This window comes from Echeneis naucrates, chromosome 13 (assembly GCF_900963305.1).
Source record: "Echeneis naucrates chromosome 13, fEcheNa1.1, whole genome shotgun sequence".
NCBI lineage: Eukaryota > Metazoa > Chordata > Actinopteri > Carangiformes > Echeneidae > Echeneis > Echeneis naucrates.
In genome coordinates, this window is record NC_042523.1 from 18,406,708 (window position 1) to 18,425,931 (window position 19,224).

The 19,224-nt window shown below is 38.0% G+C and overlaps 1 protein-coding gene across 3 annotated transcripts; it reads right to left on the bottom strand.

The window, feature by feature from the left end:
- Positions 1–507: 507 nt before the first annotated feature.
- gosr1 (golgi SNAP receptor complex member 1) lies at positions 508–18,385 on the bottom strand. Of its 3 annotated transcripts, none has more exons than XM_029518179.1 (9): positions 18,334–18,385; positions 17,235–17,343; positions 16,159–16,252; positions 15,499–15,606; positions 15,282–15,373; positions 12,168–12,242; positions 4,762–4,791; positions 2,354–2,436; positions 508–2,056 (listed from the first exon to the last, which is right to left on the bottom strand). In XM_029518179.1, the coding sequence occupies exons 1-9, from the start codon at positions 18,365–18,367 to the stop codon at positions 1,932–1,934; spliced, it is 750 nt and encodes a 249-aa protein (XP_029374039.1). In that variant the 5' UTR covers positions 18,368–18,385; the 3' UTR covers positions 508–1,931. The 3 variants fall into 3 exon arrangements, with proteins under 3 accessions (XP_029374039.1, XP_029374038.1, XP_029374037.1); XM_029518178.1 differs by having other exon boundaries at positions 16,159–16,246; positions 17,232–17,343; XM_029518177.1 differs by having other exon boundaries at positions 16,159–16,246; positions 17,232–17,346; positions 18,298–18,367.
- Between the last annotated feature and the right edge of the window lie 839 nt (positions 18,386–19,224).

A 19,224-nucleotide genomic window follows, 5' to 3' on the forward strand; every position in this document is an offset into this window, starting at 1 on the left:
CCAACGAGATCTATGAAATGTATTTCCACAACTGGTGAACACTTTTTATAAGACCAATTGCTTTGCTTAAATTTGAAATGATCAATTAATATTTTTTGTGGGAATTGACAGGGGCCATGAATAGCAATCTGCTTTTCTACACAGACACAGAGGACCACACTTCGGTCAGACACTTCAGGTGCTCTGAAGAAACAGACTCTGCTTGTCGGTAGTTACTGTAGCGCAGCTTGTCAAAGTGAGAGGTGCTTAGTTCCACTTGGGCAGCTTTCAGTTTGAGTGGCTGCAGTATTCAAGAGCTGAATGCATCAGCAACTCTGCTCTGTCTGACGGTCTGTACATGTCTGAACTGAATTTAGACTAAAGCACGTGCTTTTCCTCCTAAAAGAAGTAAGATATTTAGGGCAAGATGACAGTGGCTGTCCAGTTGCTGGGAAAAAATAGAGAACAGACTATTCACTTAAAAAAAAAACAAAAAAAAAAAAACATGAACATTTTAAACAAAGGTGCCAAGCCTTCAATACATTTAGTTTTTCCTTTCTGAACAAGGCATCAAACAGAGAATGAGGACAAGAAACCAAATTTATCCTCTTCAGCCCATTGAAGTGAGACCGTATTATTTGGATTCCACTCAAGCAGTATCCAGAAGCTGTGAGACAAACGCACAGTGATGGTTCTCACACAGCTGCCTTGCTTTCACAATCCCGTAGCTAGCTCACCAACAAAGTAAGACTTTAATGTAACTGCTGTAAGCCCATCTGCAATCACTCCTTTGTTGGCTGAATGCTTTAGTCCTCAGCTTCAACTGTATATGTCACTGTGTTTTTCAGGCTGACTGGTATCAAAAAGAGGTCGATGCCAGGTGTGCATCACCAAAGCAGTGTCAGGTGTCATTTTCTTTCACTGCTATTCAGAGACTACGGCCTTCAGAGGCTCACTACGAAACTCTCATTCAATAAATTGAAATTGATTTTTCAAGACTACACAAGACTAGAAAGTTGGAAAATCTGGTATGAACGGAAATAGCAGCGACCATTTTGTTTTCATAGTTCTTTTATCAGTTGATTTTTTTTTGATTAATCAATCAATTGTTGGCAATATAATTATTTTATTTTTTTTTATAACTGAAAATCTCTCTGAACTTTCTCAAACCTTGTGTAATACATTCAAAATTGTCAGTTAGCTGCATTTTAGAAAAGGGGGAATAGAGTGAGTCACCTTATTGATATACAAGTTTGAGGGGCTGACTTTGAACCACAACACTGTATGATTCAAATATGGAGAAGGACCTTATTTGTTTCATGCCACTCCCCATTTCTAACCGTCAAGTCCCTTAAGCAGACTAAAAAGACCAAAAAGCATCTTAAGATTTTTTTTTTTTTTTTTTAAATAAATGGAGCTCCATAGCTCCAATTTTGAAAAAGAAAATGATTGAAATGATTTAGCATCTAAGTGTCACACACATTTGTTGCACATACTGATATGAATAATTTATTAATTCACATTTTACAGCCCACAATCGACTATTCATCCAACACCATCCGTTAAAAAGAATCAATCAACTAAAAAACCGTCCATCTGTGAAAAAGAACTATGCATCACACAGTCTTCATTCTTCCAATGGCATTAAGTTTGTCTTTTAGTCAGTTATCAATATCATTTTTTAAAATCTAGTATTCCGTTCTTTTGGTCTCCATTTCCTTGTTGGCAGAATTTCACCCAGCTATCAGCCCTCCATCTGTCCCACTGTTAGATACAAGCTCAGTAGTTCATGTTGGCCAAATTTGTTCCTGTCCCAGATCTGGGCCAACTCAAAGTCTTTCTTTTCAGGGACCACCAGACTCCTCCTACAACTGACTTCAGTCTCCTGGGGTTCCCACACTACAAAGAACTGATCAGTCCTACTCGTTCAGAGATTTCACCAGACCTGACTTTCAGTGAAAAGCGTAGAGGAGGAGGAGAATGGTGCAGACGCCAATCACTGTGCCAAGGATGAGAGAGTCCCGTCTCTTCCGCAGGTTGATTCGCTGGATGAGATTGTTAATAGTGGGGAAACGATCTGGGTTAGTCAAGTTAGGGAAATGAAAAATAAAAATTCCTGATGGTTTATGTAATCAGAAATAAAATAACAGAAATGGTTTTGATATCTAAATCCATCAAACAAAGGTCCTTTATTAAGTGACATGATAGGGAACTTTTTGATTTGACTGCTGCCTGCTGGTACATCCCAATGAATAATTTCATTCTAGAAAACCCATGTGCAAGCAAGCATTGATTTATATCAGCAACATTTCAATGTGGGTTTTGTTCCGTCTGGTTCCCAGCACACAACCATACACATACATAAAAAGGATACTGGCCAGTGTGTTAACCCTGCTCTGTATGGATTTTAGCATGCCCCTTTGGGAGGTCATGTTCTCCTTGGTCGCCATGGCAATACTAAAGAGACAAAGCAAAAGGAGTTAAGGAACAGCAGGACTACATGGGGCTGCAGTCATAAGCACATACAACATATGGCTGGAATTCCTTCATCCACCAGCAGATGATGATTGAATTTGAAGAGTCAGAGGAGCAAACTCTTAAAGAGGACAAAAGGATCGATTAAATATATGTTTTAGGAGGGGAAAAATACAAACAAAACAAACAGGTCAATCAATAAGAAAATGCTTTATCATCAAAATCATTATGTTGCAACCATTTCTGCCGCTGTGGTCCAATAACTACATCTCCTTCAATGTTTTTCATAGAAAAAGGAGAAGAGGAAATAAAAATACTCGCTGAAAATTGATTTTGATATTTAAAGATTTGTGCACAGTCGAAAGAAGTCACAAGGGTTGTCACCGGTTTGATAGGTATACCTCTATAATGAATAAAACTGGGTTTTGAAAGGGGAATGATTCTGGAGTGAAAGATTTCTTATCTTATCACATTCTCCTTCAGGTTTGTGTGTGTGTGTGTGTGTGTGTGTGTGTGTGTGTGTGTGTGTGTGTGTGTGTCATGTCTGGGTTTGTAGAAGGCAGGTATAGAATGGCTGTGATATTGTACCTCTCCTGTTCTGAAAATATGGCCTCAGCAACTCTCAGAGGAGGAAAGTGCAGCCAGGCAGTTGGCAGGAGAAGTTTCAGGCTCTATGTTTGCCCTCTGAGGCATCTGTTAGACAATCAATACTCAAAAACAGCTCCAGAGTCCTCTGAAGCATTTCACTACAGAGAAACAGAACATTTGAATCATAGAATATTTGCTCTCACATTGGTCTCACCTCCATCTAAAGATGATCAGCCATATCTAATATCAGCTGATCCTTTCTTACACAGCATAAAAGACAAACATACACTGTTGTTGTGTTGATGTGTTTGTTGAAATAATTGGGGCAATGACACATACAAGCAGGTGATTTTACAGTTGAAAAATAAGATCAAAGTTTTCTGGTGACCTATGTAATCTATTTCTCTAAAGTACATGAAATAGATGCAATGTTTTTGTTTGTTTTTTTTTAAACTTCACTGTGAACGGCAGGGTGACAACTAGAAAGCACTGGTCACACGGGACAAACCCCTCCCAGTCCCACGGGGGACAGCTCAAAACAAAGTAAATGAAATCACAGTGGGTGTTTACTCCTTTGTCTGGTAGATGAAGCATCAAGCCTTGCGTGTGTATTCATTTGTGAACTTGAATATTGTTGGGTAAAAAATTTGCAGTGTGTGAAGTTTGAATGTGTGAAAGGTGGGGTGTGTGTGTGAGGTCATGGCAGCTACTGCAGGTGGAGTCCGCAGTCTTGGCCTGGATCAGTGTTTTGGGGATCATGTTCTCCTCAGTCAGGAGGAAACATTTTGCTGACTTCAGAAACCTCATCACACCTTTACGCCTGTGTTAACCAGCTCATGAGAATCAGAGATGGAAGACAAAGATTTCCTTCACAAAGTGTGCACGATCAATCAGAGATAACTAGAGTAAAGGTCTCACCCTAACCTGTTGAAGAGGAATCAGTTAAAGTTGATTTTAGTTGCACAGCTTAAAACTGCAATGTTAACATTTATGGTTTATTTTTATACTCCAGATTATTTAATTTTTTTTATTTAGCACTGGAATAAGATGAAAGAGGGACATTTCATTGCTTACATTCCTCCAAGTACCTGGTTGGACTAACGTTGATAAAGACTGCTGACATACTCTATCAATGATACCTCTGCTTTTCTATCCAATAGCTAACCATGTTTTCTTGAGTTTGTTGCTTTGTCCAAGTGTGGGGAGCTGCTCTGTCATTCAGCATTGAGCCATTATATTAAATGACAGACTGGCAACGACAAGCTGAATTCAACAGATATCTTTAATTTAAAAGACATTTCCTATACTGAACTGGGGCACTTCACTGAAATTAAGTGTCCACAGAAACAACAAAAGGCATATATTGCTATCTACAGGTTCAAGAAACTGTTTTGAGACACATTTTCCTTTTTCATACTTTAGTTAAAAAATTGACACAAAACCATTTTCTCTTAAGTTTATTCTGTTCCTCTCCCAGGGTTTATATTTGTGCTGCTGAAGGATGATACATGATGACTAAGAATCATTTTCTACATTTCCCAAGCGCTAGCTCAGCAGGAGCTGCTAGGCTTGACAGATCTAGACCTCATTAAGATCCATTGTGAGGTGATATACTGAGGGGTTTGATTCAAGGTCAGCAGCAAGAAAAGACTGAACAAGAAGCCTGTCACATGCAAATCTCTGTGTTCCATTATGGACACAACAGAAAGAAGGTCTTACCTTATTGTATCATCCATCAGTCGGTCCGAACTATAGACGGTGAAAGGAGAGAAAAATAAAGACATTGGTAAGCTACTGATAATGAGGAACATGTAAACATCTAGCTTAAAAGTTGGGAGTTAGCTATTACCAGTGATCAAATTGGCAGTGATCAGTGCTGACCTAGATGGTCCAGAATTCAGATAAATCACTTTGGTGAAAGTGAGCTGGAAGTGAATTAAATTATGTCGTGGACTAGATCGTCTTTTTTTCCCCCTCGGCATGTAAAGCTCATCAACTCCCACACAGTGAATAACTAACAATCTGGCAGAACACAGCATAACAACATTGAATCTTCCCACCAACATCGATGTGGTGACACATTTGTGTAAGTGCTGCTTAGTTTGTGTTGTTTTATACTTTGCTTAACACACATCAGAAAAAAGTATTATTTATTATTGTCTTGAATAGGGACATTTGATAAATGGGACTAGGTGTTAAAGGCTGTTTTTTGGACAGAGCAGTTGAGTTGAAGAAGCCTACTTTAGTTAGTTTGTTTATTTATTTATTTAAATCAATATGGTACCTGTTTAAGAGCAAGTGAAAAATGTTTGTAAATTTATGTTAAAATTCAGCAGGAAACAAATTTCTAAGTAATTTCTTGTCCTCATGCATGACCTTAGACTAAGTTGATCCTGAGAGGATTTTACCCCAGAGAGAATGGAGTTTATTCTTCTGCCTAACTATCAAAGAGGGTGTGCCGAATGTTTGCTTTTGTCCTACGGAGAATACTGGAAGGGAAACAAACACACAGACAACCCTCTTATGTTGTGTGTGCCAGTTTTTGCGTCTCAGGTTACTCAAACAGGAATTCTCTCAGCAGTTTATTCACTAATTGCAATCAATTCAAATAATGTTCCTGACAAATAAAGTAAGCCAAATAAATAAAATTAAGGGGTTCTATTTCATAGTTCAACAATGTTTCAATAACTCCCATTCTCATGTTTATTGCTCAATATAGAATTCATGTTAGGCTCTGAGTTGTCAATATGCAACAAATGGAGAAAGAGCAATGTATCCACGCCACACTCAAACCAAACCACAACCCTCTGCAACCTTGACCCAAACCCTTTCTTTTAACTTTAAACTAAAGCTCAGGTTTGGTGGTCAATCAGTGGAGGTTTGTGTGCATTTCTGAGGACGTGGAGTTTCTGAGTGGCATCTGCATAGTAAAGGTTTCTCACCAGTTTTGATTCTCTTTTTAAACAACTAGGACCGATTCAAACCAGGGGAATAATTGGGACAAAGCCGCTGTGTGTGTGTGTGTGTGTGTGTGTGGATGTACTGTCCAAACTCCTCTTCCTGATCCTCAATTTAACACATCTGGCAAATTCTACAACTACTTAAATATAACAGCATGTAATGCATTTCTGCACACGATAACAATCTCAAATGCTGATGGAACAGTAATGGGCTGACCCCTCTGCACCCATACAGCTGCTTTCTATTTAAGTTAGGTGAAAACACATGAGGCCCTGGGTATGCACATGCATTGTTAGCAAATATGTGTGCATGCTAAATTTTTTTTTTTTTTTTTTTTTTTTAAATCTGGCAACAAGTCCGTTAATCAAAAATAATTAATTCTAGGGAGACCCAATATTCTCAAAAGACAAGTAAGTTGATTATTATGGAATATATATATATATATATATATATATATATATATATATATATATATATATATATATATATATATATATATATATAGAGAGAGAGAGAGAGAGAGAGAGAGAGAGAGAGAGAGAACAAACTTTATAAATCCCACCGTGAGAAAGTTGCAACACACAACAGCAAAATGGAGCCTAGTTTAATAATACACACTGTTTATATGAGGAGAGTCACTATGTGGGCTGGTGGGCCTTCTATTCTTGGATCTTAGTGCCATACACAAATACAAAGCTGAGATTTGTCAATTCTAAAAATCATATTATTTGTTGTTGTATTAAAACTTTTACAGATATCAGATGATTTTGAGAAACGGTCAACTGGTGCAAAATTCAGATTGAATTTGTCATCTGTCACAAATGCTATACTGCAAGTATGGGTAATTGTGGGAGGAAACCCGAGCAAGTACGGGGAGAACATGCAGACGCCGTACAGAAAGGCCCCAGGCCCTGTGCTGCCCTGTATGCATTGTTCTTTAAAAAAAATTAATAAATTTTTTTTTTATATATATATATATATATATATATATATATATATATATATATATATATATATATATATATATATATATATATATATATATATATATATATATATATATGAATGCATTGTTCTTTAAAAGAAAAATGACTGACAAAGAAACTTGAAACCTTTAAACTACCAACAGTGCTTTATATATTATGAGTTGAAGAGGAAGACAGAGCGGCTGGGCACTGAGGTAAAAATTCATTAATGTAGTCTTTATATATGAGGATGAGATGGGGGAAATGTTCCCCCTTCTTATGCCTGTCCTATGTTCTGTTTATACTTCTGTTGCTTCAGCTTTAGATTGGTTCCTTCAGTGTCGTCAGGTCAGTGATGTTTTGCTGCACTCATTAAATTGCTCATTAGTTCCAAGGTAATTGCCTCTCCAGTGTGATGAATGTATCCAACTTGCCTATGTGCTTCTTTTTGCAGTCTCTCGTCATTGACAGGACATGGACATAGAAAAGCAGAAAGCAGTATTGCAAATCCTCAAAAAGCTTTGCGCTAAGTAAACTGCTGTCACACATCAAATCTCAGAGAAGATTTGAAATGTGTTGATGCTTTTTTTCCAACACCACTTACTATGGATGGGAATTCACATCGAGATGATCTTAACAGCAACGTAACTTTTCAACAAACTGCATGTGTAATTAAACACAATAGAGCGTATGGAATCTGAAACACCTAACAAGTGAACTGAAATTCACCTCACCATCTACCCACTAACAACAAAAACAGACACATGCAAAATGGTGACATAACATGCTACTTTGATAGTATAAGTGGTAGCTGTCATGACACAATCAAAACAGGAGAAGCAGGAAAACAAGTCTAGAGACCTGAATGAAGATACTGTTTATGGAATGTAAATAAGATTAAATAGATTAGACTGTTAGATCAAGTAGCAGGTGTTGTCAGCAATGTGAGCTACTGCACTCTTTTGAAATTTAGTTTGGGATAGTTAAGCAGGTAGGGCCTGTACAACAGAGAATAAGCTGTGCCAATGCAGATGACTTTGCTACAGGATGAACACTTCATATTGGAGGATCTGGGGGGGAAAAAAAAGAAAACCCAAACAAACAAACAAAAAAAATAAACTAAACTCAAAGCACACTACAAAATATAACAGCAATAGAAAGCACACAGTCTCACCCAACTCCCCCACATGCCATCTTAGTTAGATTTCCAGGTAAACCTCGGAATTTGTTGTGAACTATTCCAAAACTGAGCCAGCTTTGGTCAGCCAGAGAGTACAGAGCAGCATATTCTACTGAGTCCTTAGAGCTCCCCTTAACTGCTTACATTAGCATATCAGGGAACTGGCAGCTCAGATAAACTTTATAAGATGGGCAACAGGCCAGGCAAAGTAACAGCAGGGGAGAGAAAAAGACAAAAAGGACACAGAGGATGGAGCAGATAAATTGTTTCTGTAAAATGCTGAAAAAAAAAACATGATAAATTAGCTGCAAACATAAAATAGATTTTTGGCTGGATCACAACAGCAAACTCAAAAAAGGATTTCTTTTGGAAGTAGAGGTTTTGCTCCTGAGATGAGTGGAGCTTCTGCCCTTACAAACTATCTTTGACAAGTACTAGCAGTCCTGTATAGAGCAAAAGCCAACTTTAGCTTAGAGCTGACATCAAGGTATGGACAGAATTAACAATAAATATTGACAATATTGAAAATCAATAATGACATGCCACTTGAAAGGTTTGCCATTTTCACCACCAAAAGAAACACTCAGTTTTTTACCTGGCTTTGTGTTATTAGTGGTTTTGTTAAATTTGTTGCCAAGATATTGGGGGGGAAATACCTGCCACTGGACTTCCATTTCCAGAACCCATTGTTACTGACCCTTTGAGCATTTCCATTATTTAGTAATCATCTATGAACTATCCTGGTGTTACGGTGCCAAGATGATGCTCCCTTGAAAAATGGATGATTGTTGAATTCATTTGCATTCAGACACAATTTAATAATTATAATTTGCTTCAATCTTTTTGCTTTCCTATAACTGTATGCCTCCACTACATAAATGTGCAGAGCCATAAGGAGGGGGGGGGGCAACCTAAAAACTGATTTCTTCTTGTAATTAAGTTTTGAAGAAAGCATTTCATGGAGATAGCAAATTAACACAAAAAGCAGGCACAAACAATTGAAATTCATGCAAATTATTTTCAATTGAAAGTGTAAACTTCCACCACTTCACTGTATCAAAAATCCAGTCCATATCAGTGTGACCAGTACCATAAGAGCTAGCCCAGCATGAACTTTTAATGGACCTGCCCCTTCCTCCTTCTAGTTTATTCATGAACGCTATGTTTTATGGCTGAAAGAGATGGAAAAATAGATGCAGTGCATTCAGACAGTCTTCAAGTCTGTGCAATTTGTTTTCCTATTTTTTTAACATTTCAGCCTTCTGCTACATTACAACAATAATAGATTTTAGATTTTACATTTGGAATAAAAAAAAAAAAAAAAAAAACAGCTGGTAGATAGTGCATATGAAAGAAACCTTAGCTTCAGACAAGAGAGGATCAGCATCATTTATGATTACTTTACAAACACTACAAGAACCATCTGCTGAAGTATTTCAAATTAATTAAAAACTAATATGTAGGTAGTGCTGACTTATGCGGATCCATACAAGGTTGATCTTTCTCTAAAATTAAAGATGGCCTCTTAAAATGATTCTTGGCATGTCAGTGTCACTAAGGTCTGCTGAAAATTAATGCAGGCTGGCACACACAGGCCGCCAGTCATTTGGATATGAACTACCAGGGACTTTTTCAGATAAGAGATTAGTTCATTTTCCAATATAAATTTCATAGAAAGCCCATAATTCACTGCAATGCTGAAGCAAATGTGTACTCATCAGACATTGCATTATTTATGTTAAAACTATTCTGGAGAAAGATTTGTAGAGTTTGTTTCATTTTGCTTCATGCCCTGAGTTAAAAACCCATGGGTGAAAAGCAGCTTCAAATCACAAGCTTACCTAATAAGGCTGTGTTCATATCAGTTCTTTTCCCACCCACATCTGATTTTTTAACAACAGCTTGAACGGCAAAAAGCACATGGAAACTTATCTTTTAAAATTGGATTTGTGGTTGTAAATTGGATACAGATTTTTACATGCGACCTCAGTCTGAATAGCCCGTATCAGAATTCAGTGCAACTTTTACGTCACTCTAAATCAACAATCGCCATATTTGTAGGCGAGAATCACAAAACAAACACCGATCTGGCTGTCAGCAGCGATGAGCTAGTCAGCAAAGGGACAGTGAAATATTAGACCTTATTAAATCGTAACGTCAACATCTGGGGCCTCCATGTCTGATATTCCCAACCTTATCTTGATCAGTTCACAATAGAGTCCAAAACTTGTAACATATCATGAACAGTTGGGTAAAAAAAATCTGATCGAGTAACAACTCATTCATCTGCTCTCAGTAACATGTTGTAAATAAAAAAAAAATGTACAAAAAGGATCGCAGATCATATAAAGAGATACCTTTAAATTTATTATACTTTACTTAAAAGAGCATTTAGAAAAGAGAGCATCGGTCATTGCATAAAAGATAAAGAGCATTTCAACTCATATCTATAATCTTTATGGAGTATCCTTCCTCTGCTTGAAAAGAGACTTCAAACCAATGCTCTAGCCACTAACACATTTTATCCCTTTTCCCTTCCAGCCTTCTTTCCTGTTTTATGGCTCTAATAGGATCAATCAAGCGTAACATGATCCTCATCTCCAATCGCCTTGTTCCCTCCCATCTTTGTCATCAGTCAGGGGAAGCCCTGTAATATGGGCTGTGCTATAATGAGATAATTTCATTATCAATATCCTGATCAATTGTGCTGGATTGGCACAAAAGCTCCATTGCTGGGAGTGCAGATGGCTGCATAAAGACAGAGGAGGTTCAGCGTAATCTGTTATCAGCAGCAACTGTTCTCATTTCATACTCTGAACAATACTTGTATCATCAAAGTCCAGTTGTTTTTTTTCCAGCTCAGTTTCAATGAATGAAGGAAGGGGATTTTATCTGAGAAACTGGTCAAAAGTAACACTTCACAAGGTTATGCCTAAATTTTTCATTGGGAATTTCAAATTGACAATTGCCAACCTTACAAAAGATAATATGGTAGTGAGACATGTACATGTGCACTGTATATTTTTAAAATAACAAACTAATCCATTGAGGAACTTCAACATACAATGTATGTACATAGCCAATTAGGAAAGTTGATTGAGAGTGAAGTCATCCAACTCTTGTCATCCTGCCACCATCATTTTTTTTTTTTTTTTTGGCGTAACTACTTCTAGTCTAATTTGATTAGAAAATCCACTGGCCCGGACAAATAATGTCAACCATAATTTGTATGTTGCGACTTCAATAGTCAAAGTATACATGGTGAAAGACAGGGGAGTAGAATAAAGTAATTTATATGAATGAACCAATACTTCTTTCACAAAGCATTAAATCTTTGGCAACACAGTTTCTGGGAACAATTCAAAGTCACACTGTCTGCATGCAGAGATATTTTGTTGGACTGCATTGTCCCTCTACAAATTCATTTCCATTAGTTAAATTCAGAGATAAACATTGGGCATAGTAGGTCAGGTCAAGTCTGATTTTAAATTACTTAAAAGGTCTAGGATGGAGAATAATTGGGATACTATTCATTATAGCAGCTAAAACAAGAAACAAACATTTAGCCTCTGAGAGATTCAATCAGATTGTTTTTATATTTGCCAGCTATTTCCAAATTAACAGATGGAACTCTATCTGTAGTTTATGCTTACTTTTTCTGTGTATGGGCCCTGCTGACTTTCAATTTTAATTTCCACATAGGGTGCATCCAGCACACCGGTACAGGCATAGAGATTTCACAGACTTCATGAACTCACGCTGTTCTGCAGTGCTTGAGAGTCAGCCAATGATAGAGGGATGCTAATTAGGTTGCTGGAAGATCATACTTTGACCTACTATGTCAGTATGAAAAACATGCCTAACTTTTTGAAGCATTAATATACAAACTTGGGTAATAAATTCAAAATGTGTTGTTGTAAGACATTAAAGTACAAATAAATATGCAGCAATGTCAAGACCAGTTACCCTAGCTTTGATACCCTTAAAAGAATTATAAAGCTGGATTGAAAGGTCCTTACTTTCTCAGATGTTCATGCTCCTTCAGGAACAGTTCTGTTCTTCTGTTGTTGACCCCCGAGCCACTCTTGTATGTCCTGAAAGGGTTATGCAGATACATTACTCTAAGCACACTCATAATTTAAAGAAATGTATGTGATGACAATGACTTAAGAATAACGTGACACTACAATTAAAGTGGCCTTACTTATTATTTACTATTCTTTGCAATAATTCATCTGATCAGGGGTGTGATCACTAGTGTGACTGCTGTGTAGACCAGTTTTTGTCAGATGGCAGTTAGTGCCAATAACACTGCAATTCCTATACCCACTTTCCAGTAAAAGCCTTTTTGTGGTTTTCCAGTGAAAGCTTTAAATATGAAAGCAGCAGCAGCCACTACAGGAAATAATTACTGTATTTTGCATTACTGATAACTTAACATAGTAAACACAACACCAGTATGGCTGTAGAGCAGATTTTCAAGAGGTTCACCTGCATAACAACCACAATGTAGATGGGCAGATATGGATTTTCTCCTCTCCTTCAGTTACAAGAGTTAAGCTTTATGTATATCTCTCTCACCAGCCTATTTAATCCTCCATTGAAACATCTACCCATTCAAATGAAGGATTGTAACAGTAGGAAATCAAAATGGAGAACACAGGAGCAGAACCACTGAATTATGAAAGAGCACATTATATTCAATGTGTCTCAGTGTCAAAGAAATGTTGTTTGCATTCATTAATCTGTACCAATTTTGTGATTGGGTACCTTACTAAAAGGGTTCAGAGTAGGTGGTTGGGCTCAGAATGATTAGTATTGATTTTGTAAACCTTACCTATGTAGGAGACCACTGACTCTATCCACATATTGACAAGCCATACAATCTAAGGTTAATAAAAGAGGAGAAACGAAATGGTGGTCTCAGTTACTGAGCAATTTGGTAGTAAAATAGCTGAAGCTAATGGATGACTGGTTATACTCAGAAAACATATTGCACCACTGGTTTACCTTATCCATCTCTCGCTATCAGCATTAGTGAACAGCCTACTTCAAGCTGTCTCTGTCCTTTAACAATCCCATCCTGCTTTTATAATAAGAGAAAGAGCAGTAGAGAAGGGGCAACTGTGTAACACGAGTCTGCACACAAATATCCTACCCCACCCATCCAGCTAACTGCAAGCAGTCCAGGAGCAAATGTGCCTACTTCATCCCCAGTGCACCATCCAAAGCCAATGAATGGAAATACTATATTCAGTGCACACACAGCACACTCCTCAGCGGCTGCCTTGAACGTGGGCTGGTTGTCCCACCAGCAAGGCAGATGATGCCTGTACTGACAGCCAACTTCATCACTCCAGAGAGACTTTTTAAAAGGCCACCAATGTAAATCACAGGCTAGCTGTCATTTTTGTTGCTGACATTTAAAATCAAAGCAGCAGCAGAGCAAGCATTAGGTCTTAGCTCAGCTCTGCTCCTTCCTGCAGTTATGAAAGGCATAACTGCACACTAGAAATGTGACTGTTTAAGTGTGTGTGCGTTTTCATGATAGATTCTGCGAACACTCTCCAAGATATTGGTACAGTGTCTGAGAGAGTATTGCTACTCTTTGAGTTGCTTGCATGAATGACACAATGTGCAGTGTCTATTTTAATTAGTATGGGTATTTTAGATTCTGGATTGAAAACAACCCCGATACACATTAAAATTGACAGTCTTCAGCATTTTGGCAACATCTACTCCATGCATAAGATTTCTACTGCCCTCTACCTGTCAAAATGGGACAAAAATGCACAGATGTACTTACAAGGCCAGCCACGTGTCAATGGCATCCCCCCCCCCCCCAAAAAAAAAAGGCCTACACATATTTGAACAAACTGACCTCATGTTTTGGTTTCCAGCAATGGGGGGGGGGGGGGGGGGGGGGAATACAAATACAACTTAGCTGTGTGGGAAGAGTCTCGTTTCGAAAGCTACCAATCATCTTCTCAGTGCTCCACCATTTAGCCAAGAAAAGTTCAGTATATGTTGTTTTTTTTTTTAATTTGTGAAAAATAAAATGTCTCCTGTAAAGCACGACTCAAAGTCTCATTGCTCTGGGACACACTAAGAGTAGTTGCAATTCCCCCACCTGGGAGCTCAGACTGTTCCCTCAGCAGCCCTGGGACACATTAGTCATTGTTAGGCTGAGCACCAAGTCAACAACACTGGCTCAATGTTATGTATTAGATTCATCAGCACTGAGCCTGTTAGTGGGGTCAGTGGCACTCCTCAGTAATGAGATTTAATGAGAAGATCGAGTGAACTGTTGCATGTAGTGCTGACCCCATGGGATGCTACTACCTGGCTAGATATACAGTTAAAACTGGATTGCCTTGGTGCAATAATCACAGGTTAGTGGTGCATTGATTCAAGTAGGCTTAAAATATTTCATTTTAAAGATTACAATTATTGGGGGTATAAAGAATAATGCACTATTACAAAAAAAAAAAAAACCACAACAATAACAAATTAAACTTTTTTGTTGATACAAAATAAATGTGAGATCTATGGAACATGTGTGCTGGTTTTAGGCAGCCACAGACTATCAACATGTTAGATGGATGAAGATGCAGTGCTCACCTCAATCCTCCAGCTTATAGATCAATAAGCCATTACAAAAAAAAAAAGCCAACAAGAGTCATGGTCTATGGGAGCCTCTATCTCATTTCAATATACTGACTCCAACTAAGCCAATCTGAGGAGAGGACACACTTTCTCAATGCAAGGCCAAAGCGCCCATGAATCTCCCTAGGGTTTAATGGCCAACGTTTTTTAAGCGCATGCCACAAAGTAGTCAAGGTTCAACTCAACCCAGGACTACTTTGAATAATGCCTGGCAGTTTTATCTCTCTACAGCCACTAGGTTTAAACACAAGCAACATATCACATGACAATGTTATTAGTTTTGCATATAGTTTGAAGTTTAGCAATTGTGAGTGAAATGATAAAGACAGAAGTATTCAATGTACCTTAATCAGTTAATATATTTCATTTGTTATTAATAGTTCTGTGAATTGGAATTGCATTTACAGTGAGAAGAGTATATATCAGAGACATAACTGTGAAACATGCTGATGGAAATGGATACTCACTCAATATCTTTTTTGACAGACCCCAAAAGGTCTTCCCTCTCCCGAATGGCCAAGAAGTTGCCTTTGGTTTTGTGAAATTCATGTGTATAATCCTAGGGGGAAAACAAAAACTCAAAATGAAGAGGGCGCTGATGAAGACCAAAGTTAGCAAGAGAATGAAACACTTCATAAAATAGTGTTAAGTACACAACATAAGTAAAGGAATATGGAGACAAACCTGTAATATGTCTCTGTGTCTCTGAAGTGTGTGCATGAGGGCGGCATTGAGAGAAGCTGTTCCCGGTGCATTGGTGTATTCTGCCATCTTGTCATTCACTGCAGTCAGCTGACAAAGAGATAAAAAATTTGAATGGATTAACACAGCAATAGAAAACATGTCAGGAAAACAGTAAATCAGCAGATGCAACAATAAATGTGCACACTACACAACATAATGCATATGTAAAAGAAAATAACACTATGTATCAAACATACCCATGTTTCACAATTTGTGGATGTGCATCACAGTGATGTCTTTAATGCTAAATAGCAAAATTATGTAGCACATAATATGGGCAAATTTATTTGAGCCTTCTGCACATTATTATAAAGTAGCCATTGTTTTTGACTTGCATCTCTTATATTTATGACACTGACTTTTAAAAACACACTTCAAAAAAACAATCTTCTTCTGCTTTGATTTCTTGTTGTTTGAGGAATCTGGCTCTTAACAGAGTCAAACACTTTTATGCATTCATGTGTCCAATGCAAACCACATGCATAAGTGGAATCTGCAGCGTGACAAAAGACAACTGCTTCAGCATAAGTCTATTATCGTTCTTATTGCGGTCTATTTGGTAGACTTTCACTGGCCACTGGGCCATGAAAGTTTACTTACTTTGGCCAACAGCTGTTCAATCTCCACTGACATGGTGTCAAACATCCTGTCCTGAGTGGAGTTGTTTAGCAGTGGGGTTGTGTCTGACCTTGAGAAGTGAAAGCAAAGAAAGGAGCACTATTAGCTGACCTTAAGTCGTATGTGCTAACTTCTTTAAGAAGGACATCTTTACAGGTCTTCTCAGTTTGAAAAAAAAAAAAAAACCAAACAAACAAACAAACAAATTAACAACAAAAAAAAAAAAAGCCCAAACACAATATTCAGAGTTGTCTTACTGAACAAAACTAAATATTGGGTGTTGGAAAATTGGGTTAAATGGTGATACACTATATGAAAATATCATTCAGAAGAGTTAAGTGCAAATGAAAGTAATTCTAACAGAAATGAATTTTATTTAGACTTGGTAATTTAAAATGCTTTATTTTTATCATCCACATAGCAATGTAAGTAGGCATTAACCCAAGAACAATACAGTACTCTTTCCATAGAGAGATGCATAGATTAAATGGCATGGAAAGAAGTTAGTGATAATGTATCAGCAGAAATGTACCCTGACTGTGTGAGTGTTATCAAACCAACAGCACTTAGAAACAAAGAGTATTTCTCCTGCAAATGACTGCTGTGAGTCACATTATTTTTAAGAATCCAAATTACAGGCCTTCTAGAGCTAAGATTTTCCAGATGTGGTGTTTTCATTAACTGAAGAAAGAAAAGTGTGCTGATAGTGTAATTATAATAAGATCACCATGGGGAAACATTTTCCAACACCTTCATTTGCTTCCTCTCATGGCATTATTGCTTGTAAACAATGCTCTTGGATTTGGACTCAATGCATTGCTCACAGACACTTCCTTCCTACGGACAGCACTTTCCTCTAGTGGCAAGCTTTATCTCAAATATCCAGGCACTCTGGTGGCACACTTATGCAACAACTGTATCTGGGATCATATTTATTGTAAGATTGTACTCAGGAAATTCTTTGCCTACTCCTGAAGATTTATGATTGAAAACACACAGACTTTTAGCCAAGACATCTGTTAACTCTGAAGGCATGACAGAGAACTTGATCTTACGTGTCTCCTCGTCGTCCATCTCTGGAGCTGCTGTAGCTAGTGCACAATTTACTGAAGGAGACCAACTTCAGATCAAGTTCATTTTCCAGCTGTCTGGCCTGCTTTCGCAGATCTGCATCACAGACACAGATACCCAGACAACGTATTACACTCAACTGTGAAAAATAAACACACAACTTTATGTTGCTTTATACTTAAACTAATCCCTTGAAAAACATAGATTTATTTATTGCATTTCTATATTGATAAGTCCTAGTTACATTCCAAATTAAGCATAATGATGAAGATGCAGGTGAAACAGGTGGTAATTTATACACAGTAAATACCACCACCTGGGTGGATATAAGATGTGTTAAACCAGCTACACCACAGCCAAATATATTTTTCCGGCGGTTTTGAATCGTCGAGCTATAAAAACTCCTGTTACTTGATGTCACTGCAACAAATCTGAAAATTATGAGGTCGTGTTATTTCATTAGCATTTTGTTGGGGCGAAATTTAGCCCTTGTCCAAAACGACCGAAAAAGTTTGAGAATAACTCTGTTTCTCTGAAATGTTCGTTATTTTTGTTAAAGCAAGACGTTTCCCATAATGAAATATTTGATATTTACCATGCCAGGTTTCGGTAACTTTTGGTCTTTTGGTGTTTAAATGTATACAAAATAAGAATCGCAACAAAATGAACCCAATCCCTCTTTGTGTATGTTCATTATACTTTAATGCGAATACCGCAATCCTTACTAACTTATAACACTGAAAGGAGTCGAGCGATTTTCACTGTTAAGCACATTCGCTGAGGGAAAAGCGCAGAAATCGGTCTTGATTCGTTAAGCTCGGGCCTTAAAACCCAGTTAATAACCCGTTTAAGGCTCCGGCAACGATTTGACAGCTGAAGGAATAACGCCAATTTGTACGGCGGTGCGTTAGCCACGGTTAGCTTGTAGCCAGCCGTTGTGAGGATATATGTGTTGATACCATAAAGGTGCTAGCCAGTAATGCCGACGCACACGCTTAGAGGCTGACTGCTGACACCACGAACGTCGTCCTAGATGCTGTTGTCAAGTCTAAGTGGTGTGAATCGGGTCAAATTGTGCTCCCTTACCTTCCCAGTAGTTGCTGCTTCCTATTCCTGCCATCTTTGTTTGGCTGCAACGTCACCAGGATCCGCGTTACGTCACGTGTCCGTGCACGACTCCGCTTTAAAGGGAAAAGGTGTGCGGTGGGTTTTTGTCGCCCTCGTCTGAGCCTGTCAGGCAACGCAACAGTTACAGGATAACTCTGGGTAAATGTCGCATTAATGTGGAATTAAAAGTGCACTCCACCGCTTCAGACACAACAACATACACAAGGACCGGGACATTGCTCGTTGTTAATGTTTTGTCTGTGTGTGTGTGTGTGTGTGTGTGTGTGTGCAGAAAGACAGACCTGTATTCAGCTGTGGGTGATGTTGTCAGTGATGTCCACAGAAGACATCCAAACTCTGGCTACAAGATAATGCGTGTTCAGGTAACAATACGGCCACGATGTATAAAGTATGAGCCGATCGCTATGGAGAAATAATCCAGGTAGGATGAGGATTGTACATCGTGGCCATATTCTCACCTGGAACACACACAGAGGTGTGTGTGTGTTACAAAAACAACTACAATAAAAAACAATGAACGAGTAATGTTAGACTAGTGCAAAAGTAATGAGAGCATCAATAGAAATGTAGTGGAGTAAAAAGTGCAATATTTATGCTTCAAATGTAGTGAAGTGAAAGTCAAAGTATCCCCCCAAAAATAATACTCAAGTAAAGTACAGATACTCAAAAACTGTATTTAAGTACAGTACTCGCGTAAATTTACGTCGTTACTGCAGATTGGCTTGTGTTGTTAGTTTGGTTTAGAGGGAAAGCTGCGTTACTCTTATTTTATTGCTTGGTTTGCTGTGAGAGAACTATTTTGCTGCCTATGTTAACACTGTGCTACTTCCTCTGTGGCATTAATAACAC

What these genes read in the sequence shown, in the direction of transcription:
- gosr1 (XM_029518177.1), bottom strand. Translation starts at nt 18,367, where the DNA reads ATGGCAGGAATAGGAAGCAGCAACTACTGGGAAGGTAAGGGAGCACAA. An exon ending in GATGGACGACGAGGAGACAC is followed by an intron (nt 16,247 to 17,231) that starts GTAAGATCAAGT and finishes TCACTTCTCAAG; the next exon opens with GTCAGACACAACCCCACTGC. An exon ending in TTGAACAGCTGTTGGCCAAA is followed by an intron (nt 15,607 to 16,158) that starts GTAAGTAAACTT and finishes TCTCTTTGTCAG; the next exon opens with CTGACTGCAGTGAATGACAA.